The 26,223-nt window shown below is 41.6% G+C and overlaps 1 protein-coding gene across 2 annotated transcripts in view; it reads left to right on the top strand.

Annotated features, from left to right (window-relative positions):
- The window catches only part of SLC35F1 (solute carrier family 35 member F1), a 426,225-nt gene that overhangs the window by 234,817 nt on the left and 165,185 nt on the right, over nt 1–26,223 (top strand). For both annotated transcript variants that reach the window (XM_069599146.1, XM_069599145.1), the window contains exon 2: nt 12,919–13,094. In XM_069599146.1, the coding sequence (XP_069455247.1) occupies nt 12,919–13,094 (176 nt within the window). The remainder of the gene's footprint in view (nt 1–12,918; nt 13,095–26,223) is intronic.

The following is a 26,223-nucleotide window of genomic DNA, read 5'->3' as shown; positions in this document are numbered from 1 at the left end:
TACAATTTTTGATTGTGAATAAGACAATAAAAAATATGCATTTCTTCTACTTTTATTAAGGATGGGCTTTGCTCAGTATACAGTGTGCCTTAAGATATTACCTGACACATTACTGGCAAGCAATTAAAAAATTAAGCAACCATAACATAAAAATAACCTTTCCAAATTTAGGGGAAGGAAAGGAAGTTAAATGTCATATCACGCATCATTTTTAAAATGCCGTTAAATGTAACAATAATTATTTAATCCACCTCAATTGGTATTTCTTACTTGAGAAACCCTGTATACAGGTCAAGAAGCAACAGTTCGAACTGGACATGGAACAACAGACTGGTTCCAAATAGGAAAAGGAGTACGTCAAGGCTGTATATTGTCACCCTGCTTATTTAACTTCTATGCAGAGTACATCATGAGAAATGCTGGGCTGGAGGAAGCACAATCTGGAATCAAGATTGCTGGGAGAAATATCAATAACCTCAGATATGCAGATGATACCACCCTTATGGCAGAAAGCGAAGAGGAACTAAAAAGCCTCTTGATGAAAGTGAAAGAGAAGAGTGAAAAAGGTGGCTTAAAGCTCAATATTCAGGAAATTAAGATCATGGCATCTGTTCCCATCACTTCATGGCAAATAGATGGGGAAAGAGTGGAAACAGTGTCAGACTTTATTTTTCTGGGCTCCAAAATCACTACAGATGGTGATTGCAGCCATGAAATTAAAAGACACTTACTCCTTGGAAGGAAAGTTATGATTAACCTAGATAGCCTATTGAAAAGCAGAGATACTGCTTTGCCAACAAAGGTCCTTCTAGTCAAGGCTATGGTTTTTCCAGTGGTCATGTATGGATGTGAGAGTTGGACTGTGAAGAAAGCTGAGTGCCGAAGAATTGATGCTTTTGAACTGTGGTGTTGGAGAAGACTCTTGAGAGTCCCTTGGACTGCAAGGAGATCCAACCAGTCCGTTCTGAAGGAGATCAGTCCTGGGTGTTCTTTGGAAGGACTGATGCTGAGGCTGAAACTCCAATACTTTGGCCACCTCATGTGAAGAGTTGACTCATTGGAAAAGACTCTGATGCTGGGAGGGATTGAGGGCAGGAGGAGAAGGGGACGACAGAGGATGAGATGGCTGGATGGCATCACCAACTCGAAGGACGTGAGTCTGAGTGAACTCTGGGAGTTGGTGATGGACAGGGAGGCCTGGCATGCTGCGATTCATGGGGTTGCGAAGAGTCGGACACGACTGAACGACTGAACTGAACTGAACTGAATGAATGATCAAAATCCTTACTTCCGGAGAAATTCCTTTTCTTTTTATCACTGTAAGGATGGCTGTATTACACCAGAAGAACAAGATGGTGAAAACCTAAAGCAAGTCTGCAAATTATGTTGAAAGTGAAAGTCAAAGTTGCTCAGTCTTGTCCGACTCTTTGCGGCCTCATGGACTGTAGTCCGTGGAATTCTCCAAGCCGGAATACTGAAGTGGGTAGCCTTTCCCTTCTCCAGGGAATCTTCCCAACCCAGAGATCAAAACCAGGTTTCCCGCACTGCAGGCATATTCTTTACCAGTTGAGCCACCAGGGAAGCCCAAGAATACTGGAGTGGGTAGCCTATCCCTTCTCTAGTGGATCTTCCCGACCCAGGAATCGAACCAGGGTCTCCTGCATTGCAGGTGGATTCTTTACCAACTGAGCTGTATTGAGAGGTGCATAAAAAGCTCTGCTGAAGATTTGAAGAAGCAAAAATTAAAAGCCTGCAGCTTTGCAGTGTTGAGATGAAAGTAGAGATAGGTCTATCACACTGGGTCAGGGATGAATGTACCATGGAACCATGGAGTTTCAGAGTGCCAAATTTACAGAAGCATCTGGCTTTCCAATCTTTCTCCTCATTGAAACTTTCCCACTGTAATATAAACAGATTTGGTTCTGACTAATGGAATGAGCAGAAAAATTTGGGAATGTTATGACAGGAGCTTGCTTCATATTCCTTGCTCAGAAATTCCGCAGAATAATTCTTACTGAGTTAAAACTCTGCCTTACACTTTAGGTTCCTCTGCTTCTTACTTCTCTCGATCCATCTCTGCTATTATCAGAATTCTTACCAGCCAGCCCAGTGATTAGATGTAGCAGCTTCTGAAACAGCAGTGTTCTTTTTACCTCAGATAGCATGCCAAGTTTAAAATACCAGAAGTACCCCTCTTCCATTATTTAAAACAAGCCCCCCCCCCAGAAAAAGTCTCAAAACTATGCTCTTCTTGAAACTTTTTCCATATTTGCTTTGCCCAATTTTAAAGACAAATTATTTGCAATAACTCCTAGAAGTTTTATATAGAGTTACTGGAGTCCATAGGTATTTTTATGTTCTTTGTTCAGATAGTTTCATTTGTTTACGCTCCATGCCCCTCTATGCCTTTTGGGGGCAGGGACCGGGCATTCCTTTCTCATAACCTGTACCCAGCAGGTTTACAAATGCTGTTGACGCATCTGTTTCTCTGCAGCTAATCCCCAAACCCACAGAGAGTGTGCATAATCAACAAGTAAACATGGCTGGTAACTCAGCTACCAAAGAGTTTAATCAAATACACGAAAGGAATAGACTTTAAGATCAAAGATACGAATTTCATACACATCAGCGTCTTCATACACATCAGCAAGTAAGTCACAATTACAAAGTCGAAGGAAATGTAAAGCTCATTATCTTAGCCTGAGTTCCCCAGAAAGCAGAGGTTCAAGTGCTGTTACTTTATTAAGGACTGCAATCCAGGGAGCAGGAGTGAGGAGGGGAAGGAGAGAGAGGCTGTACTGGGGCATTGAGTCCCTAACAGAGCACCTTGTCAGCCAGGACCATCTTCAGAGGACCACTTGCGGAAGTGACTGCTTCTAGGAATGGTCTGCCTGGGAGGAGGGGAGGAGAAAGGAGAATCTGTCGGTCCGCTTTAGTTTTCAGCGTATTTTAAATTTTTTTTTAATTTCTATTGAAGGATAATTGCTTTACAATATTGTGTTAGTCTCTGCCATACATCAACTTGAATCAGCCATAGGTATAATTATGATCCCTCCCTTTTAAACCTCCCTCCCGCCTCTTACCCCATCCCACCTCTCTAGGTTATCACAAAGCACTGTGCTTTAGTTTTCTATTGCTCACGTGCAATAATTCCCTGGCACCTCCCAATCCCTGGTGAGTGGGCACAAAGTTGGTCCCTACAAGGTCTGGCCCTCAGCGTCAACCTGGAATCTCCAGGGTAGGAGGCACAAGACACACAGAAATAGTGTTGGTTGCTGTTTATTCATAGTCTTCCCTGGCAGCCACCACTGAAGCTAGGGTAGTGAGAGAGACCTTGGACATAATGAGACCAAGAGGATTTGAAGGAGGACATAAGTGTCTCAGGGCTTCCCAGATGACGCTAGTGAAAGAAAGAACCTACCTGCCAAAGCAGGAGATATAAGGGCTACGGATTCAATCCCTGGGTTGGGAAGATCCCCTTGAGAAGGACATGGCAACCCACTCCAGTTTTCTTGCCTGGAGAATCCCACGGACAGAGGAGGCTGGCGGCCTACAGTCCATGGGGTCACAAAGAGTCGATCACAGCTAAAGAGACTTGGCACACCCACAAGCACACACATGCATGTCATATCACACACTCATCAGTTAAAATACCCCTACTTTGCACAAAGGAATCCAAGCCCTGGGTTGGAGATGCACGAGATCATGGATCTTAATCAGGGGAACTCGGGAGCCAGGGGCTTCAGTTTCCTGTTTTGTGCTTTTCACTCTTCTACACGCTTCTCTAGACATACAAGGTCTAATACACATGCATGCCTCTGACTCATCCTCTCGCACTAGAGCTTCAGATGTCTCCTATACTTCCGACCTCACGGAGTCAGTGAAAGATCGTTTATGAGGGCTTCCTTATGGTTTACTTCAGTTCAATTCAGTTCAGTCACTCAGTCATATCCAACTCTGTGACCCCACGGATTGCAGCACGCCAGGCCTCCCTGTCCATCACCAACTCCTGGAGCTTGCTCAAACTCATGTCCATCGAGTTAGTGATGCCATCCAACCATCTCATCCTCTGTTGTCCCCTTCTCCTCTTGCCTTCAGTCTTTCCCAGCATCAGGGTCTTTTCCAATGAGTCAGTTCTTCACATCAGATGCCCAAAATATTGGAACTTCAGCTTCAGCATCCGTCTTTCCAATTAATATTCAGGACTGATCTCCTTTAGGATGGACTGATTGGATCTCCTTGCAGTCTAAAGGACTCTCAGGAGTCTTCTCCAACACCACAGTTCAAAAGCATCAATTCTTTGGTGTTCAGCTTTCTTTATGGTCCAACTCTCACATCCATAACATGACCACTGGAAAAAACCATAAGTTTAACTATACAGACCTTTGTCAGCAAAGTAGCATCTCTCTTTTTAATATGCTGTCTAGGTTTTTCATAGCTTTTCTTCCAAGGAGCAAGTGTCTTTTAATTTCATGGCTGCAATCACCATCTGCAGTGATTTTGAAGTCCAAGAAAATAAAGTCTGTCACTGTTTCCATTGTTTCCCCATCTATTTGCCATGAAGTGATGGGACCAGATGCCGTGATCTTAGTTTTTTGAATGTTGAGTTTTAAGCCAGCTTTTTCACTCTCCTCTTTCACTTTCATCAAGAGGCTCTTTAGCTCCTCTTCACTTTCTGCCATAAGAGTGGTGTCCTCTGCATATCTGAGGTGATTGATATTTCTCCCTGCAATCTTGATTCCAGCTTGTGCTTACCTGGTTTCTTCTAAAAAACAAAAACAAAACAAACAAAAAAAAAACTTGACACGACAGAACCAGAGAATAGGTTAAATTCCACAAATGCAGAATCTGAGTCAAAGAAACACCAGTTAATGTTATTCTCTGGAGATGTGTATTTGCTTCCTGCCTAAAAATCTCCTTACATCGAAGTCTAATTAATACTCAAAAGGAATAAATCCTTTCAGCAAAGAGCTTCAAGAAATGAATGTCCTAACTTCTGAAAACAGGAATCTTGTCAAAGAACATGGTAGAACACATTCTTCCCGAGGTCAAATGGTATTGTGTTTCATCAAGGCAGTGTAAGTGTTCTTATGTTTGTATATCTGGATTCATATGCTGACTCAGACCTTACATGATTTGCCTGGGAATAGTTAACAGAATGATGATGTCTCTACATAAAGATTGATGTGCTCGCATTCAGGATGATGACATAATTGTTTCATTCTCATGCCAAATAATTACAAAGCAATATTTTTATGTAACTCTGTGTTGAAATTTTTCATACCTTTTTAAAGGGATGTATTCTTTAATGTATTCTTCTAAGGGAAGAAAATGAGATTCAACTTATGTTTTATTTTAAATCTTATTATTTTGAATATCGACTTTGTAAAACACAGGTTTATTCACTAGATTCTAATGTCTATTTCTTTAACAGAACAGAGTGCTGTTGGTAATGGTTTATGTCAGTCTTTATGAATACAAGCTCTATTATAACAGGTATTCAGCTTCCAACAGCACTATTTTCCCTGAGACTCATGCATTTTTCATTGTCTAGTCATTCTGAATTTAAAGTGGATAGGATGTCCTTATAAATGTATAAACAAAGAAGAGAAAATGTGTATCATAGTCTCTTCTCCATTTCTGCTGCTAAAATTATAGGAACTCTATATTCTATGTTAGAATGCATCTGGTGTGCTATTCTATAAACTACATGAATAACCAACAACTCCCAGTGCAAAATTCCACCCCGCACCATATTTAGCATTATTTTTGCAAGATAGCACCTTACCAGGCTTATGCAGAAGAGAGTTTATTAATCTCACTGTCTAACTGGCAGATGGAATACAGTAAAAACGAGGTGTTTTTGTCTTTTGGAGCTAATAGTTTTTCCAGATAAGATAAGCAGCCATCTTTTAACTCTTCTGATCTTTTCATTTACAGATATTTGTTCACTTGTGAATTTGTTCATTCATTCTTCTGTATTTATTGAGTATCTATCTCCTTCCTGGGGCTTCCCTAGATGTCTCAGTGGTAAAGAATCCGCTTGCCAAAGCAGGAGATGTGGGTTCGATCCCTGGGTCAGGAAGATCCCCTGGAGAAGGAAATGGCAACCCACTCCAGTACTTGTACCTGGAAAACCCCATGCACAGAGGAGCCTGGTGGGCTACAGTCCATGGGATCACAAAAGAGCTAGACACAACCGAGTGACTAAACAACATCTCCTTCCCTTTCAGCAGTCCTCAAGGCAGCCAGGAATAGAGAAGTGATTAGAATGCATTCCCTGTTTTCAGGAGCTCATGAGTTATACAGAATGCGAAGCGCAAGTCGAGATAGGAATATATAGATGAGGACACTTAACTCAGCCTTAGTGGACAAGGGGCGGCCAAGGGGAGGCTTTCTGGAGAAGATGGTGCCTTAAGATTATGAGGAGTTAGGTGAAGGGACCGCATATCTCCTCTAGTGGTTAGTACAGGGAGAAAATTGTTAGGAGGGATAAGGTGACAGTAAATGAAGTGAAAAGATCCTAAATCACAGAAAGTGGTAAGAAGACATTCTGAGAAGCAGATCCCCAGAGGTATTCATTCTGTGCTAAAAAAGAACAGAAGAGAATTTCATGAGAGGAAGATGATAGGGGCAGTGGAGGGGGTGGTCATTGGAATTCGCAGAGCGTCAGCATCTAGGTTTACTTGTATCTTTATTTATTTGCCTATTTATTTTGCTTTGGCGTCTCTAGTAACTTAGTATGGATTTGCAGATTGCAATAGTGACAGTATCGAGCTCCCTTCACCAATCCTCAAGGGATTGGTGAACTAATCCGATAAAAGGTCCCTTCGTTTCCTTCTTGTTTTGCAAGTCATGTTGATTAGCATGATGGATAAAACCATCATTTGTGTTTTTATCTAATCATACCTGCAGCACCTGAACAGCATGGCCACTAGTTAAAAGGAGAAATTGAATACAGTAGATTGCTTTTTTGTTTGGCTGAGGAAACAAGAATAGGCTTGTGTTGACCTCTGCTGAAAGGCACTCATTACAGATGTTTTGGTGGAAGAGCTTTCATCACTCATTTGGGCTGACTTATTTTATCTTCACCTTCCCCAGAATATTTCTGGAAGCCAGCCACTCAGGTTTAGCACTGTGCTCTGTGCAAAGAGTATTTTGGGGGCAGCATGATGGTGGTGTCGCATAGTTGTTAGGAAGTTGAGATTTGGAATCATACGACTTAGTTTCCATCCAAACTCTGCCCCCTGCTAGCTCTGTGACCTTGGGCTGGCTGCTTACCTCTGTATGCATCAGTTTACTTATCTATAAAATGGAACCATGACAATATCCGCCTTATAAGGTTCTTGTGAGGATTAAATAAAACAGTATGTATAAATGCCAAGCCTAGGACTTAGCATGTAGTAAGGACTTATTAAATATGAATTGTTATTTCTATTTCATCTATCTTATAGTAAGTTACTTGGGGACTAAGCTCCAAAATCTTGGTTTAGTAGTTCCCCAGTGACAAGGACTGTGTCTTATTCATCCTTGCATATATAGAGCATGGCATGTGAAGGCTGTTTTATAGTGTATTGGCACATACACATTAGAAGGTCTAAAATCTTATTCTCTGATGTAATTAATCTGTCTTTTTTATGGCCTGATTTGTTCAAGATATTGCCAAGGTTTCAAATACCATGGTTGTAACTTAAGCAGGTGTAGGAATGCCCATGTCCTAGCAGTAGTTGTTGACCTTCTTCCCAAGGAGACACACTCCACACCCAGCATCCTCTAGCAGACACACACAGCACCAGTACCCACTCCCTGGTGTAGGAGTTGTAGCTCTCCCCTACAGCTCATATTAATATGTAAGTTATTATGCAAATAAGAATGACCCAGTGAGGAGGATAATCATGAATCCACTCTAAATTATTTTTAATAATTTTAAACATTACTATTTTAACTGTTTGTTATTTTATGTTATGTGGTGACTAGATCAAACTTCTGCAAATAATTCTTTGAATTCTTTAAAATTCTTCAAAGTTAGCACCTTTGTTTCTCATCACTTCCTGTCCAGTTAGTACCACTAACTCTGTGTGTGTGTGTGTGTGTGTGTGTGTGTGTGTGTCAATTCACTTTAGTCGTGTCTGACCCTTTGCAACGCTATGGACTGTAGCCCTCCAGGCTCCTCTGTCTATGGGATTCTCCAGGCAAGAATACTGGAGTGGGTTGCCATAGCCTCCTCCAGGGGATCTTCCTGACCCAGCGATCAAACCTGTGTTTCTTACGCCTCCTGCATTGGCAGGCAGGTCTTTACCAGTAGTGCTTCTGTGAAGGTTTCCGTTCCCTTCTTTTCCATGATACCCCTGTTGCTCTGGTATTCTTCTCTCAAAAGTGGTTTACAAAGGCTGATGGTGACTTTCAAATCATCTCCTATCAGTCCTCATTCATCCTGCCCTTTAAGCAACATTCAATAGCACATCTGTTTCTTCCACAAAAACCTCTCTTCCCTTGGTTTCTTTGACACCGAGAACTATCATGGTCTTCCCTTTAGACTTCTAACTGCTTATTTTTTAATTTATTTTTAACTAGGGGACAATTGCCTTACAATATTGTATTGGTTTCTGCCATATATCAACATGAATCAGCCATCAGTCAATCAGTCAGTTCAGTCACTCAGTCATGTCCGACTCTTTGCGACCCCATGAATCGCAGCACGCCAGGCCTCCCGGTCCATCATCAGCTCCTGGAGTTCACTCAGACTCACGTCCATCGAGTCAGTGATGCCATCCAGCCATCTCATCCTCTGTCATCCCCTTCTCCTTCTGCCCCCAATCCCTCCCAGCATCAGAGTCTTTTCCAATGAGTCAGCTCTTCACATGAGGTGGTCAAAGTACTGGAGTTTCAGCTTTAGCATCATTCCTTCCAAAGAAATCCCAGGGCTGGTCTCCTTCAGAATGGACTGGTTGGATCTCCTTTCAGTCCAGGGGACTCTCAAGAGTCTTCTCCAACACCACAGTACAAAAGCATCAATTCTTTGGCGCTCAGCTTTCTTCACAGTCCAACTCTCACATCCATACATGACCAATGGAAAAACCATAGCCTTGACTAGACGGACCTTTGTTGACAAAGTAATGTCTCTGCTTTTCAATATGCTATCTAAGTTGGTCATAACTTTTCTTCCAAGGAGTAAGCGTCTTTTAATTTCATGGCTGCAATCACCATCTGCAGTGATTTTGGAGCCAAAAAAAAACCAGTCTGACACTGTTTCCACTGTTTCCCCATCTATTTGCCATGAAGCGATGGGACCAGATGCCATGATCTTCATTTTCTGAATATTGAGCTTTAAGCCAACTTTTTCACTCTCCACTTTCACTTTCATCAAGAGGCTTTTTAGTTCCTCTTCACTTTCTGCCATAAAGGTGTTGTCATCTGCATATCTGAGGTTATTGATATTTCTCCCTGCAATCTTGATTCCAGCTTGTGCTTCTTCCAGCCCAGAATCAGCCATAGGTATACATAATCCCCTCTGTCTGAACCTCCTTCCCACCCCCCACCCCATCCCACCTTCTGACTCCAATGATATGCTTCTAGTTTCTCCCCTAAACCCAATCTGGGGATTCTCCAAGGATTTTCCTAGGTCTTCCTATTTTCTCTCCTTGCTTCCGTGGGAATAGCATCCATTTCTAGTGCTTTAGCCACCACGTTTATATGTATAACTTCCATATGTTTCTCCTGGTTGACCTCCCTATTCAGCTCTGATCCAAGAATTCTAATACTCCTGGATCATTTGGAAGTTCATCTGGCAGCTCAAATTCAATATATCAAAAAATGTTTATTATCCTTACACTAAAGACAATTCCTTATCATGATTTTTTTGCAAATCATTTTTAAAAAATTCATTTATTTGCCTGTAGCAGATCTTAGCTGTGGCATGAGGGATCTTCTGTCTTCACTGTGGCATGTAGGATCTTTAGCCGTGGCATATGGAATCTTTAGCTGTGGCATGTGGGATCTAGTTCCCTGACCAAGAATCTAACTCAGACCCCCTGCATTGAGAGAGTGGAGTCTTAGCCGCTGGACCATCAAGGAAGTCCTGAAATTCCTATCATGATTTTTGTTAATGGATATCACACTTCTTAGGCTGGCTTAAAAACTCCTGAGTTGATTCTGGTACTTCTCTTTACTTCTGCCTTTTTTAAAAAAAAATCATCCTTTCATTTCAACAAAACCATTCGGTGTTGCCTAGTTGTACTTACTGTCTTTGAAGTGTTCATTTTCTATTTCCTTTGAATGGCGTCGCCCAGACAGAGTGAAGAGCATTGTACCAACTTCCCAGTAAAAACAGTCATTATAGAACAATGATACAGAAGTAAAGGAGATACATCCCAGGGAAAGAGAGGGCAGAGAATACTTCTTAAAGGGGATAACATAACATGTGGGCCAGATCTTGAAAGATGAGTGAGAGTCAGACTGACAAGTTGGGATGAACACTCTGAACACGTGAGAAGACATGCTGGCGAAGAAAACCATGGCTCATTGTTGAAGTGTGAGTAGCTCTGCAGGGCTGGAGCTCTGGCTCTGTGGGGAGATAAAACGGGGGAAGCAGGAGGCGGGGCCCCAAGGTGGTGGGAGTAGAGGGCAGAGAGGGCATCGAAGGCCTTGTTTCAGTAGCTGCTGCTGCTGCTCAACAAACCACCCAAACCTTCATGCTCTGAAAGCACCACCACTGATCATTTCTCACAGTTCTCCAGTTGGGCAGCAGTCTCTGGAGGAGGTTGATCTCTGCTCCACGTGATGCAGGTTGGCACCACTCCACTGGGGCCAGAGGATCCACAATCCTCATGCACGTGTCTGGCACTTCAGCTGCGACGGCAGGGGTTGGCTGGGTCTCTCTTTTCCTTTTCTCACAGCCTCTCAGTATTCAGTGCTCTAACTTGGGGTTCTGTACGTGGAAGTTGTATCCTAGGAGGGCAGAAAATGGAAGCCACAGTGCTTCTTAAGACTTAGGCCCAGAAGTCACTTGACATCTCTCCCTCTACTTTCTGTTGGTCAAAATAAGTCACAAGACAAGCTCAGCTTCCTGAAAAGGAAATTAGAACTCACCTCCCCTTGGGAGGAGCAGCTTGAGTGTAGAAAGATGTGAGGCAGTGTTGGCAGCCATCTTTTTAGACAGTGTAACATACTTTATAGATCACTGCGTGCTATAGGATGCCATCTATGGGGTATCATCTGTACGGGAGGATTTTAAACTGAAGACTGACATTTTAAACTTATCTGTCTAAAAATATCTCTGACTCCTTTATAAAGATTGGATTGAGGAGTCAGGGCCAGGACTTGGAGACAGAGCAGTCTACCAATCTATCACGGCAGCTTCTACCAATAGATTTCAAGCTGACCCGTGGAGAGTCTTTTTCATGAGCCCACATGCCTTGCCACACTGTTTCCTCCTCATGGAAGCAAATGGAATGAGTGATGGATCTGCCATTTTTTAAAAGGATACCACCAAGGTATCTACCCAGCTGAGGCCCAGAGTCTATATACCAGGTCAGGAAACTCTGGCCCATGTATCACATCTGCTCACCACCTGTTTTGGTAAATAAAGTTTCATTGGAACACAAAAAAAGGTATCTACCCAGGACCCTGTGCAGGGGACTCCCTTCCAGAAAGATGGCTTCACATACACCATGGGGAAGAAAGTACGTAATGCTGCAGATGCTCTGCCTAATGCTTCTTTGTTTAGAAATATGACTCTTTGCTTATTCGATGTTGCTTTTTCTCTAAGTAAATAAACCTGGAAAGTCAGATGAGACTCTTGGCGAGAGCAGAAGCCTGCTTTGCTGAAGCCAGGGGTTCGTCTTGTATCAGAGGATACAGGTGTATGTGACCACAGAGCCCACATGAGCATTTTATTTTTGCCCAAAGTGAACTCTTTGACTCTTGCTGGTAATCTTGACTACAGAAGTCTTTACGGTCAGTGCCTGTAAAAATGCCATGGAAAATATTTATAAAATTTGAAATCTCTTACTACATCACCTCAGTTACTAAATTTCCTCTATGAATAAGAGTTGTAATATATCAGCAACTGCACCTTGAGCAGAGGAGAGCAGAGACTATGCTTATCAGTGTTCGTTAGAGCAAACTGAGATTCAAAATCTGGGAATGGAGAGGAGATACTCCTAGATTTTCAGGGGTTTGTATAGCCCTTTCTTCTAAGTGTTCCTAGAGCCAAGTCTATGAAAGAGAAGAGTCTCCCCTTTTCGATATGAGAATCTTAGGACAAGGTTGGAATATGGTCCCTCCTGGTCAGTATTTGGGTTCTCTCTCAGGTTTCTGAACAATTTGTTCATGCCATGGTGGCAACAGGAAAATGTTAACTTCCCCTAGAGCTCTAGGGGACGTGGGAAGAAGCCAGGAACACATGGAGAGATTTGGTCTCAACTCCCAACTTTGTCACTAATTATGTGACTGTAAGCAAATTCCTTAACCCTTCTAAACTTTGGTTTCTTCCTCTGCATGCCTGCTAAGTCACTCTAGACGTGTCTCACTCTTTGCGACCCAATGGACTGTAGCCCACCAGGCTCTTGTGTCCATGGGATTCTTAGGGTAAGAATACTGGAGTGGGTTGCCACGTGCCCTTCCACAGGATCTTCCCAACCCAGGGATCCAACCAGTGTCTCGTATGTCTCCTGCACTGGCTGGCAGGTTCTTCACCACTGGCACCACCTGGAAGCCCGCTTCCTTTGCACAACCCCAGTAATAACTGCACCTTCCCAGTAGGATTGCTGTGATGAATGAAAAGAATCACTGTTTATTGCATGTAGCCTAGTGAGCGGCAGAAGTACTCAGTAAATTTTCTATTGGAAAATTTGTTCCAAAGTGATTGTTGTATTGGACTTTCTGCTGATCTTTACTATGTTTCTCTTTATTTCTCAGGGAGATGTTAATCTCTGTGGCTCTAGGCCAGGTGTTATCCCTCCTTATTTGTGGAATTAGCTTGACCAGCAAGTACCTGTCAGAAGATTTCCATGCCAATACACCAGTCTTCCAGAGTTTCCTCAATTACATTCTTCTCTTCTTGGTCTATACCACCACACTAGCTGTCAGACAAGGTAAGCATGCCAAACCTGTTTCTCTTTTACCAGTATCTTCAAGAGTGATGAGCTATGACCAGATTAACTTTTTTCACTTACAGCATCATAAGACAATTCAAAACCCCAAACTTCACTGTTCTGTTTTGTGATAATATAGCAAACACAATGAACGAATAAATTACAAAGAAGCATGAATTATGTGAACTCAACGGGAAGTAAGAAATGCATGCGTAGGCCGAAAGGTACAGTTGCTTACTACTTTAATTCCTGTTAGCATTTCTTGTACCCCTCAGTGAATCTAAATAGACAGCTTCCCTGGAACCTGAAGCAGTCCTGATGAAGCTGTCCCTAATACTTGCTAGCCCTGAGAAATCCAAGGGGATTGCAGACAAATATATGTCTTTGGGAAAGGAAGGTAAAAATAGTAAACACAAACAACTCTAGTAATAATAACAAAGGGGAAAAGAAAGAAAAACAGCTACCACAGTCATGTGAGATGTTCTATCTAAACTTAAAATAGCTAAGGCAATGGAACAAATCCTTCAAGACTTGATGCAGGAAAAACTTATTAAAGGGCAGTTGCAGTTGAAATCCTTGTGGTATATCTCTGGAGGCTATATTTCAGAGACACATGATTATACCATTGAATCTGGTATAAACACTCTTATCTATGGCCCAGAAATAGCCAATAATGTTGCTATTATTAGCTGTAGCTATTGACTATAAAATATGCATTGAAAAGTAACCATAATAAGTTTGAAGATAATTATATACCTTAATAATGAATAAAGACACATGAATAGCTATATACAGTAATCCTAACAGTCATACTTTTTTGAAACTTTGCCACAAATCATATCTCAGCATTGTATTTTTACATTTCCTTATTTGGATTGTCATCCAGAATAATATTGCTTATTTATAATGATTTGGCCAGGACTAGATTTCATCTTAGAAGAGTACAAATGAACAAGTTAGGACTGACTTCCAGTTTAACTTGGGATTATCTAAGGTATTGGAGAAGCTAATTTCATTTACTTCTCAAAAATTGGTGTTTTGTTTTTTAAAATTTGACATGGGTAAACATAATTAAAGACTAAAAACTTCAGGCTATGAAAGTTAAGACACTGAGTCTGAGCTACATTTCCTCAGTATGATTTGGAAGCCAATGATTTTGAACTCTACAAGTGCATTATGTAAACAGTTGCTTCAATCCAGGAAAGGACTCCAGAAAATGAGAAAGGGGAGGAGGTGTATAATTAGAAATTTACTTCTGAGAGACTGTCAATACGAAGAATGTATCATTTGATCATATCAAGAAGAGAGAGCTATGCAGTTCAACTTAAAAACAACTTAATGAAAACTTGAATGATAATTTAGAATTATTAAAGGATAGAATTACTTTAGCCCAGTACAAAGATTATAATTAAAAATAATAAGATCAAAGAACAAATTTGCAACATTCTGATATAACAACAACAACAAAATCTCATGGAAGTGGTAAATTCATGTTCTCTGGAGATTTTTAGAACCAGTCTGCCAGCAGTTCCCAACCTTTTGGCACCAGGGACTAACGGTTTCATGGAAGACAATTTTTCCATGGACCAGAGTGGGGGAATAGTTTGGGGATGATTCAGGTGCATTACATTTATTGCGCACTTTATTTCTGTTGTTACATCAACTCCACCTCAGACTGTCAGGCATTGGATCCCAGAGAGTGGGGATCCCTTGCTCTAGACTATAAGATGAGGAACTGCAATTAGTTTTCAGGTTCTTGTCACTCTTGCTTTCCAGGAGCCCAGAGATTTAACAAAAACTCTCATCAGGGAAAAAAATAAAAGTAAGTCATTCTAAGAAACAGAATAATTTCACAGTTACAGGTAGAGACAGAAAAACTTAAAAAAAAAATTAACTGTAGAAAAAGGCCCAAAGTTAATACATTTTATTGAGACTTTATAATGTGCCAGGAGAAGGAAATGGCAACCCACTCCAGTGTTCTTGCTTGGAGAATCCCAGGGATGGGGGAGCCTGGTGGGCTGCCGTCTCTGGGGTCGCACAGAGTCGGACACGACTGAAGCGATTTAGCAGCAGCAGCAGTAGCAGCCACTATGTATATGAATTACCTCTTTTATTCCTTCAAACCAAGGAAATAGGAGTTATTATCCGAAAGTTGATCAGTGAGAAATCGGAGGCTGCCCTGGCATCAGGAACCTGGTGTAGGCTACAGAGTTAGGAAGAGTAGGGTCCTTCTGAGGCCAGGCTGGGTACCTTCATGGCCCACCCTGCCCACCCATGTGGAGTCCAGGGGAGGAAGGAAGAGGGGAGGGAGACATGTTTGAGCAAAAGGAGCGTTTTTCCCCTTTAACTTCAAAACGCTGGATAAGAAACCAGCCCTGGGTGAGAGGTCCAGTGACGCACAGCAGTGAGGTCAAGAGGATATGGCTGTACGTGGTGCCGAGAGTGGATGGGCATGGGGGCAGGGCAGAGGGATGACTGGAAAGAGGCCAGGGGCTAGAAGCAGCAAGGAATTCAGAGGCTCTCTGGAAGAAAAAGACTGAAAAGGACCTGCGCACTTTCTGTCATTATGGTTGATGATGGAGAGAATCAACTTATAAAATATCCTATATCCAGAGATATCTGCCATGGCCTCAGATTATCACTAAACTTGCTGGCATGTCTTCATCTGGGTGTTTACTCAGAATGTTTGTTTGTTTTAAGCTTCATCTTTAGAAGTTTTAATAGACTGGCATTAAGCTAACATCTGGAAATCAACATAGTAATTACATTAATTTTGTATAGGCTGATTCAGTGCTATGTTCTAGCAACATAATAAACTCTTTCATTATGCACCTCAAGATGTGAGAGGGGATGAGCAGAGCAAAGAAGAGAGGGTGGAAAGGGTGGTGTGTGTGAGGGAACCACTGTCTTGGCCACGTTTCCTCCTCCATTCCCGGTGCTCCCTGACTAATCTCCTGGGAGGGCTGCAGGTTAGGGTTGAACAAGATGCAGCCTTCTCAATTCTTCCAGCACAGACGTCACTGATCCTACAGGGCCACTCTATTCATTTGATACCACCTTAGGCCACATAACAGCAAGGGGTTAGACTCAAGAACTAATAATCTTTCTTTATCACTTTAATCATAAAATGTATGATTGTCACATGTAAACACAATGTGATAAATGCAAGAAGCCTTTCAAGAGCATTAAGGGCCATGTCATTACAAAATCTTATAGAAATTTGACTTCTAAGTTAAAGTGAATTCTTTTCATCAAATTTGCATTGAACCTATGATCAAAGACACTGAAGCAACAGACTGTAGTATAAGTTTCAGTGTAACTCCAGTTCAAGCTAGAGCTTTGAATTTGCCCCTGGTTATTAATTGATTCCTACAAAGTTTGTAGAAAACCGAAAATTGATTCCTATAAAGGCCATCCTCCTAAAATTGTGTATTGTAGAACAGGTTTTAAAGCTAGCCCTTCTTTTATTGGCGCTAGGTTGTTGTTTTTTTTTAATTCCAGATGGTTCTAAAATTTTTAAACATCTTGCTGTTTATCATAAAGAGCCTCATTAATACAGCACTGTAGAAAAAATGTACTTCAAAAAACTAGTTTTAATAAGATGGTATCAAATTTGAGAATTTAGATAAAATTTAGATAACTGTCACTTAGTTAGCTGTAACCACTTGAGGGAAGCTACTCAGACAATTAAAATGTACCCGTTGATTGAAGTAATGCCTGAAATCCAAACACAGGCTATATGGGCAAGGTGGGGCTTTAGGAACTGTAAAGGGAAATGTATTCTTCCTCTTGTCTTTCTCCTTTACTCTCACACTATAGTTCTTCTGACACCAGATGTGTGGGGCTTTCCCACACCCTGCAGTTCTGTGGCACCAGCTGAGTGTCTTACAATATAACTCAGTTTTGACAGTTCTGTCGAGAGATGGATGGATGTTATTACTGGTGCTTCTGCCCTACCTGCTATAGGTCAGAAGTTGCCACCAACCCTCCTTGGATTTAGTTAATTTACTAGAGTGTCTCACAGGACTCAGGAAAACAGCTTACTCAATGTTTACTAGTTTATTACAAAAGGATATGATGTATTTTTGGATGGAAGAAGTGAGTGGGGCAAGGTATGTGGAAGGGGGCTTGTCTTCTAGCACAGCTGTCTCCGAACCTCCATGTCACGTGTTCACCAACCCCAGCATTCTCCAAACTGCATGCTTTTGGAATTTTTATGGAAGCTTCACTAGGTAGACATGATCATTAACCTCATTTCCAGCCCCTCTCCTCTTTCTGGAAAATGGGAAGGCAGGGCTGAAGAGTCCAGTTTTCTCATCATAGCTTGGTATTTCTGGTGACTTAGCTGCATCCAGGAGCCCACCAAGAGTCAGCTCATTAGAAGGAAAAAATTCCCATCTCCCTGGAAATTGTAACTCTGTGTTAGGAGCCAGGGTCAAAGACCAAATAGAACAAAATGTGTTCCTAGTGCTCTTGCATGTGTGCTTAATTGCTCAGTAGTGTCCAACTCTTTGCAACCCCATGGACTGCAGTCCGCCAGGCTCCTCTATCCATTAGGATTCTCCAGGCAAGAATACTGGAGTGGGTTACCATGCCCTCCTCCAGGGGATCTCCCCAACCCAGGGATCAAACCCAAGTCTCTCTAAATGCAGGTGGATTCTTTACCAGCTGAGCCACCAGGGAAGCCCAAGAATACTGGAGTAGGTAGCTTATCCCTTCTCCAGGGGATCTTCCCAACCCAGGAATCGAACCAGGGTTACCTGCGTTGCAGGAGGATTTGTTACCAACTGGGAAGCCAGCTGAGCCACCAGGGAAGGCCGCTAGTGCTCTTATCACTTAGGAAATTGCAACGGTTTGAGGAGCTCTATGCCAAGAACCAGGGGCAGAGAACTATGTGTATATTATCTCATAGGTAAATGACTAAGAAAGTGTAGTGCTGGCAAAACTTGTGGATTTGAAGCCTCTTCTTCATGTATCCTTCTTTCTTAAAATTCCATGTAATACTAGCTGAAATCAGGAAACAGAAAAACACAAAAACACAAAGAGTTGGATACAACTGAGTGACCTTGTGGCCCCATGGACTGAGGCACGCCAGGCCTCTGTCCATCACCAACTCCCGGAGTTTACTCAAACCCATGTCCATTGAGTCAGGGATGCCATCCAACCATCTCATCCTCTGTTGTCCCTTTCTCCTCACACACATATGTATATCCATTCATTTTCAGATTATTTTCCCATATAGGTTATCATAGAATATTGAGTAGAGTCCCCTGTGCTATACAGTATGTCCTTGTTGATTATCTATTTTATATATAGTGGTATGTATTTGTTGATCCCAGCCTTCTAGTTTATCCTTGCCCCCATGTTTCCATTTTGGTAACCATAAATTTGTTTTCAGAGTTTGTGAGTCTGTTTCTGTTTTGTGAATAAGTTCATTGTATTTTTTTTTTGAGATTCTACATATAAGTGATATCATATGATATTTGTCTTTGTCCGACTTACTTAACTTAGTATGATAATCTCTAGATTCATCCATGTTGCTGTAAATGACATTATTCTTTCTTATGACTAATCATCCTTTGTATATATACACCACAGCTTCTCTATCCATTCCTCTGTTGATGGCCATTTTCATTGCTTCCAGGTCCTGGCCATTGTAAATAGTGCCGCAGCAAACATTGGGGTGCATGTATCTTTTCAAATTATGGTTTTCTCTAGATACATGCCTAGGAGTGGGATTGCTGGATCATATGATAGGCCTATTTTTGTATTTTAAGGAACCTACATACTGTTCTCCATAGTAGCTGTATCAATTTACATTCCCACCAACAGTGTAAGAAAGTTCCCTTTTTTCCACATCCTCTCCAGCATTTATTGTTTGTAGACTTTCTGATTATGGCCATTCTGACCAGTGTGAGGTGATATTAAACATGACACTAAGCATTAAACATGTTAAGCATCTTTTCCTGTGCTTCTTGGCCATCTGTATATAGAAGCCTTAGTTCTGCTCATACGTAGCTTGTTCAGTTTCCGCTTCTGTGGGTAACTGACTAAATCACGGAGGAGAAGGGATTCTTAGAGAGTTGGATAAGGAAGGACTTGGCAAATGTACATACTGAATTATAACTCCCTTGTGAGTTCTGACGGAAATATTACTGTCACTTACCTAAGTCTAGTGAGGTAATACTCACTGGAGCCTCTTAAATCACCTTCCTTGTGGGAAACTACTTGGCAAACCTCCATTTCTCTTCATTGGCAGGTTGTATTTATGTTTACATGTTGGAGAGTCTTAGCCCTCATAGTGTAGAAAGGCTGTACTTCAGTGACTTTTGAAATGAACCTTAGTGGATACTCCCTGGGAATTTTACTTATGTTGATAGGGAAGGGAGAAGAGAAGGTGGGGCAGGGGACACGGGTGGGGGCTCCTCTGCAAACCATGCTGGGAAATAGTGAAGATCACAGGAGAAAATAAAAATCCAGCTTTAGCAAAATGGCTCCTCAGTATGTGAAGCAGCGGGAACTCTCATATACGGCTGCTGGAAATGCAAAGTGATACGGACAGTTTGGAAAATGGCTTGATGCTTTGTTATAAAGTTAAATACCCACTTACCATATGACCCGTCACTCATGGTCTTCCAAGAGAACTGAAAACATAATATCCACAAATATTATGTGCAAATGTCCACTGCAGTTATTATTCATAAGCTAAAACTGTAAACAACCCAAGGGCTCATCAGCTCGTGAAAGGATAAAAACTGTGGTAAATTCCCACAGCAGAGTATAACTCTGCCATAGAAGGACAATGTTATTGATACATGCAATGATGTGTATTAATCTCAAAAGTATTATGCTACGAGCAAGAAGGCAGACATGGGACCATATACATTGTATAACTACAGGATGCATAGTAATGCAAAGCTCTGGAAAAGGCAAAACTATAAGGTCGGGAAATAGATCAATGATTGCTGGAGTGAGGAACCAGGGGGTGGGGATGATTGACTGCAAAGGGATACAAGGGAACTTTGGAGGTAATGGAAATGTTCTATATGTCTTGATTGCTTAGAGATTACTTGACTATATATGTTTGTCAGAGCTCTTCAAATTATACACCAAAAGGAGTGAATTTTATCACATATAAATTATACTTTAATATACCTGACCAAAGTGGGGGAAAAAAGGAGAAAGAATTGACCGCCTACTCTCACCCCATGGCTGCCGTGATGAAATTGCACATCACTGGGCTCGAGTTCCCACTGGGTAGCTTTTCCCTCACTTATGGATATTAGGAAAGGCCATTAAAATGTCCTCCTTCATTGTGGCATGCTTTTAGACTGCAAGAATGAGTAGTTTCCCCCCTATTCCAGAAAATGTACCTACTCTAAAGAACTTGCTAGTGGGACACGAATTATTATTTATCAAGCTCACAATCCATTAACTAGTGTAAAAGTACATATATTTCATACATACGCAGTGCTTACAGGGGCAGTCTGCACTGAATCAAGTCTCCCACAGTCTTCATCAAACTTACAGTACCTAAGAGTGCATGTCCTATTTGTGTGAAAGTGGCTGACTCTCAAATAAAGTGATATGTTAGCCAGAACTTTCAATATGACTTAGCACGATCAGTGACTTCTAGATGGAAGGAAAATGACATGCATATGCAAGGCCCTCCCTCATTCCTCATGCCAAACACTTCATTAACAGATACCCTTCTGCTTCTTCGCTTCCAAACAGTGTATGAGTTGGGAGCGAGGGATTGTCTCCCTGTTTTATTCAGAGTCTGTGTTGACTGTTACTTCTGGAAATCTTTAAGCGTTCATCTCTCCATGCTGCGAGCTGGCACAGAGCGATACTCATTCCTGGCACGAAGCTCCATCATTCTTGTGGGAGACTGAAGGGTGGTTACAAGATGATAACTATATTGCCTCAAGGAGATAAGTCCCCTTCTGCCAAAATAGTGCTTTGTATGTAATTAGTGTAAAAATTCAGAGGAATAGAGTTTATCCTTACAATCATCTTTCTCATTAAAAAAGAATCATAATGGAAGAACAAAGCAGTCCCTGCAGTGAATTGAATTGCTTTCCCAAAGTTTTCATTAAATCAAAGACTCAGCGGTTAGCCATCTTGCCGACACTATTGCAGTCGGCTGCAGGAAATTTGCAGGGGGTAGAAAATAAAACAATGAACGGGACTTTTCTTTTTCCTTTCCCAGGAGTAGAATTGCCTTTTGATTATCTTTAGATCAGAGTTCCCTGTCCTGCATTTTTCGAGTGTCTGATTTCATTGGTTTCCACTTCTCAGTTTTTGAGAACCAGGAAAAAGAATATGTAACTCACCAAATTTATATGTGATTCTTGCAAATGGTGGGTTCTAACTACAAGTTGGAGTGACTCGGCCCCTTCAGTGACCTATAAGAGGAAAAACATAAAGAAGATGACTTCTAAATAAGAGAAAAAAATGATCAGAGTTTATATTTTTGCCATTTTTTTTTACTGTTGGACACTTCCTTGTATGAAAGAGCATGAATATTACATTCTTTTACCTTTAATTGCCTAATTAGTCATGTCTAAGAAAAAGTCTCCCTTTAAGAGTCATATTCAGAAATTATAACTTAAGTTCACTAAATCTAACTCTAACTTTAGACAATTATGATCTAGACTTTTTCTGTTTCTCAGTTCAATCAAAATTCAAGAATCATTGAGTCATCCTGGTTTAACTTGCCTGTATTGTATTTCTTCCTTTCATAAGTTGGGATAATAATAGTAGCTGCTTTCAGTTTCCGTGTGGACCAAATGAGGTCATATATGTGGGAAATTTCTAGCACAGTGTCAGACATAGAGAAAGCATTCAACGAATATAATCTGCCATCACTGGTATTAGATTTGCTTAATAAATGACTAATTTCCTCCCCAGAAAGTTGGATTTCACACATGTACCCCTTAATTTGAATCTGTTCTATCATGAGGACCCTGAAATTCATCAGTCATATCCCCACCACTTACGTTATACTTAACTTGTCACTGGATGTCAGAGCAGGCACTGGTATGATTCATAGAGGGATCCAGAAAGAAAGACATTTTAGATACTTTCTTACCCCTATGGTGTCCATTGTGAGTGAGGGAATTCATTGATATAATTATTACACTGGGGCAGGACTAATTCTAAAATGCCTGAGCCCAAGTCCTCCTCCCCCAGCATGTAGAGCAGGGCTCCTACCGCTTGAGGAAGACACATTGAGAGAGACCATGGACACCCAGAGTCTGCTTAGAAGGAGCCAGAGCCCCCGCTTCACTCTGAGGCATAACTGCAATCAAATGGTCCAAACTATGAGAGATTGGAAGGAGTGGGAGGGTTGCCAAAGGAAAGGGCTGAAAAGACAATTCCCTTGGCAGATGCTTGCCCCAGAAATGAGTGCATATTTTATTCTAGAGCTTTGAATATGCCTGTGAAATCTCAGGATAGAATCACTTCCCACCTTTTCTCTTCCAGTGGTTTTCCTGTGTGTTTCCTGTCTCTTCTCCTGTCCTCTTTTCACCCAGCACTTTCCTTCTCGCACAGTCAAAAATGATAGACAAATTGGAGGCAGTGGGGAGGAGAATATTATTATCCTCCTCCCCATTCATTGGACTGAGGCAGGACTGTCATTGCAAATTCAGACCCTACAGAGAAGATCCAGATTATGTTTATGCCACGTCTGCGTATAACCAACCACTCCAAGTACCTATCCTTTGTTCAAGAAAAGGCTCAGAGCACAAGGACACCAATCAAGATCAAGTATGTTGTAAACCAAGCTTGACTACATTCTTTCCAATATTTTTCTTCCGTAACACACATAGAATGCATCTGTGAACTGCAGCTAGTTGAATGCACGTACAGAAAGCAAAGCAAAAAGCAGCTGAGAAAATTACATTCCCATTTGGGCTGTTTGACCGAGGCACATACTGGCTAGTGAAGTTGAGGAAATAACAGTGGGGTTTGGCCAAAACCAGGAGAAGATGGCATTTCTATCCCTGATAATTTCCATCAAGGAATCACTTCTTAGAGCAAAGGCCGTACATGCTTCAGCAGACCCTATCATTACAAGAGTAGGCATTCCCAGGGAGTGAGTTGGGTCACTCTTTTATAGTAAAAATGCCAAAGCTCTGTGAGTTATGTGGACTAATCAGTGAGCAATACAACCCTTTTAAGGGCATTTCAAGGGAAACCGTAGTGAGAAATCTGTAAGCAGAGATCTAGTCTTACTAATGAAGTACTGCAGGGAAAAGAATTTTCCTCATATGCGCTCACTAAAAGGAACGTCTCTCCCAGTTTTTTGACAGGGTAAGAATATTATTTCTAAGTTGAAAAATAAAATCAGGGTGGAGATCAGAAAAAATAAAAGTAATACAAGATGAAAAAGAATTGCAAAATACCCAGAGAGCACAAAGCAATTGAGGGCTGCACAGCCAGAGAAGTGGCCGCCAGTGTGTCGTTTTTCAGCTCAGAAGCGGGGAGGCTATCACGGACCCTGGAGCCATTGCGCGGCCATCTTTCAGCAGGAAGAACGCACAGCAGACAAACTCAATGGACGACTGGGGGCCCTCACCAAATTCAAAGCAGCAGGTTCTATGCCTACAAGCAATTTCAGCTTTGGGCTTAGTGAATGTCATTTACTGAGGTCGCAGTTTCCAGCTGTGCTGTGTTCAACTCGCACCATTTTAGCACAGCTTTAAGCAAACTATTGATTTTAAACTTTTGTCAGGCTAAAAGAAACTAAGTTAGATCATTCAGGAGCAAGCAAAGAACTCGACTTCTAAAAATAAAGTTAAGGAACTTGGTAACTTCTTTTTCACAGAGGATGTGTAGGCAGAGCTTATATAAGTGGCATAAATACAGAAGCCTCAGTACTGTTCAAAACTGAGTTATTTACTATATGGAAACCTAATAGGTCTCAATCCCTGATTTCTCTTGTTTTGGCATCAGATACATTAACTGATTTAGATTTCTGACGGGAAAGTCAGTGATAGTAGTTCCTATACTCAGTACCTCTTAACTGAAGGAACGAACAGGGTGTACAAGCCAAGGAGGTGGACTTTCCCCAGCCTACAGAGGTTTATAGTTTTAGTTCTGCCCATGATTACTTTATACAAAAACTTTTAGAACACTCTGACCTGACTACATCTATTCAACTGTCATGTGAGAGTTAGACCATAAAGAAGGCTGAGTGCTGAAGAATTGATGCTTTTGAATTGTGATGCTGGAGAAGACTCCAGAGAGTTCCTTGGACAGCAACGAGATCAAACTGGTCAATCCTATAGGAAATCAACCCTGAATATTCATGGGAAGGACCAATGAAACTCCAGTACTTTGGCCACCTGACACAAAGAGCCGACTCATTGGAAAAGACCCTGATGCTGGGAAAGATTGAAGGCAAAAGGAGAAGGGGGCAACAGAGAGTGAGATGGTTGGATGGCATCGTCGACTCAATGGACATGAGTTTGAGCAAACTCTGGGAGATAGTGAGGGACAAGGAAGCCTGGCGTGCTGTAGTTCATGGGGTTGCAGAGTCAGAAACCATTGAACAACTGAACAACAGCAATATCTAAATTTATCTTACATTACTGAGTCACTTAATTCCTCTTTCATGTATTAATTCCTTGCTTAATTTCATTCATTAAATCTGCAATACCTCTTTTTTTTTTTTTTTTGCCTGCACAGGTGTGCAGCATGTGAGAGCTTAGTTCCCTGACCAGGAATCAAACCTGTGTCCCCTGCTTTGGAAGCATGGAGTTTTAACCACTGGACCTCCAGCGAAGTCCCAGCAAACACTTTGTGAGGGCCTCTTTCTGTTAGGTGCTGTACTACCAGGTGTGAAGTGTACCTGAGTGAAAAGGATCTCTCTTCTCACACCCCCATCTGAGCTCACAGACCAGAGGAGGAGAGTAAAGAGTCTCTTTCATTGCAAAGGTACAGACCTGGGGGCCTCCCTTCCCCTTATCTCCACCAAATCTCCATTGCAAAAGAATTCACTTCTCTACCATCCATTTTATCACTCCATCCAGCCACCCTTTCGCAATTACTCACAGCAGAAGAATTCAGTACAAGCAGTTAGAATCAGTCCGTTGCTGTGTCATGGTCTTCCCTTGCCCTCTCCTTGATCATGCACTCCCCTTGCTCTAGGACCCTGACTTTACATCAAAAAGAGCCACTGCTGTTCCCGGGTCCCTGCACTTCCCTCCCCTCTCCCCGCCACCACCACCACTCTGCCTCCTGGGAGGACACAGCACAGACCTCATCCACTTTATTTAGACTTGGCTATGGAAACCTCCTGGCTGCTAGGCTTCTATAAGCTAGAACACTTGGTATTTTCATTATTATTAGTGACTCCCAAGGCCCTCAAAGGTCTCTTCTCCTCGTACAGGCAGTTTATCACAGATTTACATCTCTTTTCCTGACTTAAGTGACCCCTCTGTGGGGTGGCAATTAGTCCTTTACTTTCCTGGCTTTATCCTTTTAAGAGGCCTTTACCTTTCTGGTTCTGGGGAATGTACCTTTAGCACGACTGGTATATGAATTTAAGCTGCTTCCAAGTTTCTAACAACCCCCATAAAATAGAAATCACAATAATTTAATGTTATAAAATGAAATGTAATAAGACAGTGTAAGACATCAGCGTTCACAGGTTTATCCCAATACCTAACTGAGGAAAAAAGCTGCCAGCCACTCACTGGGATCTTTAGTGTTTGTGGAGGAGTGGGAGGGAGGACATAACATCAACCTCTTGCTTTCAACCAACTAGCTCATCTCATTTTCTTAGTGTGTGGTGTGCTCCATTCAACACATATTCACCACATCACTTTCAGATTGTTAGGTTACTATTTGGTAGTATTCAAGAGAGTTATAATATGTACAATTTCCTGTAGTTCCAATTCATTTCCAGAAAGATATATATATATCCAACTAAACACAACAATGATTATGCTTCCTTTGAAGAAATCATTATTGCATCCTCTTGATCTTGTGCCCAAATCCCTGATTTAAATCTATTTATTCATGGCTTCATGTGAAAACCAGAAAAGAATATTCCCCCTTAGCAAGCATCTCCAACCACAAGTATCCTATGTGTATCTATGCAGCTCCCAAGGTGAAA

This window comes from Ovis canadensis, chromosome 8 (genome assembly GCF_042477335.2).
Source record: "Ovis canadensis isolate MfBH-ARS-UI-01 breed Bighorn chromosome 8, ARS-UI_OviCan_v2, whole genome shotgun sequence".
NCBI classification, from domain to species: domain Eukaryota; kingdom Metazoa; phylum Chordata; class Mammalia; order Artiodactyla; family Bovidae; genus Ovis; species Ovis canadensis.
This window is presented reverse-complemented; position numbering and strand designations above follow the sequence as displayed.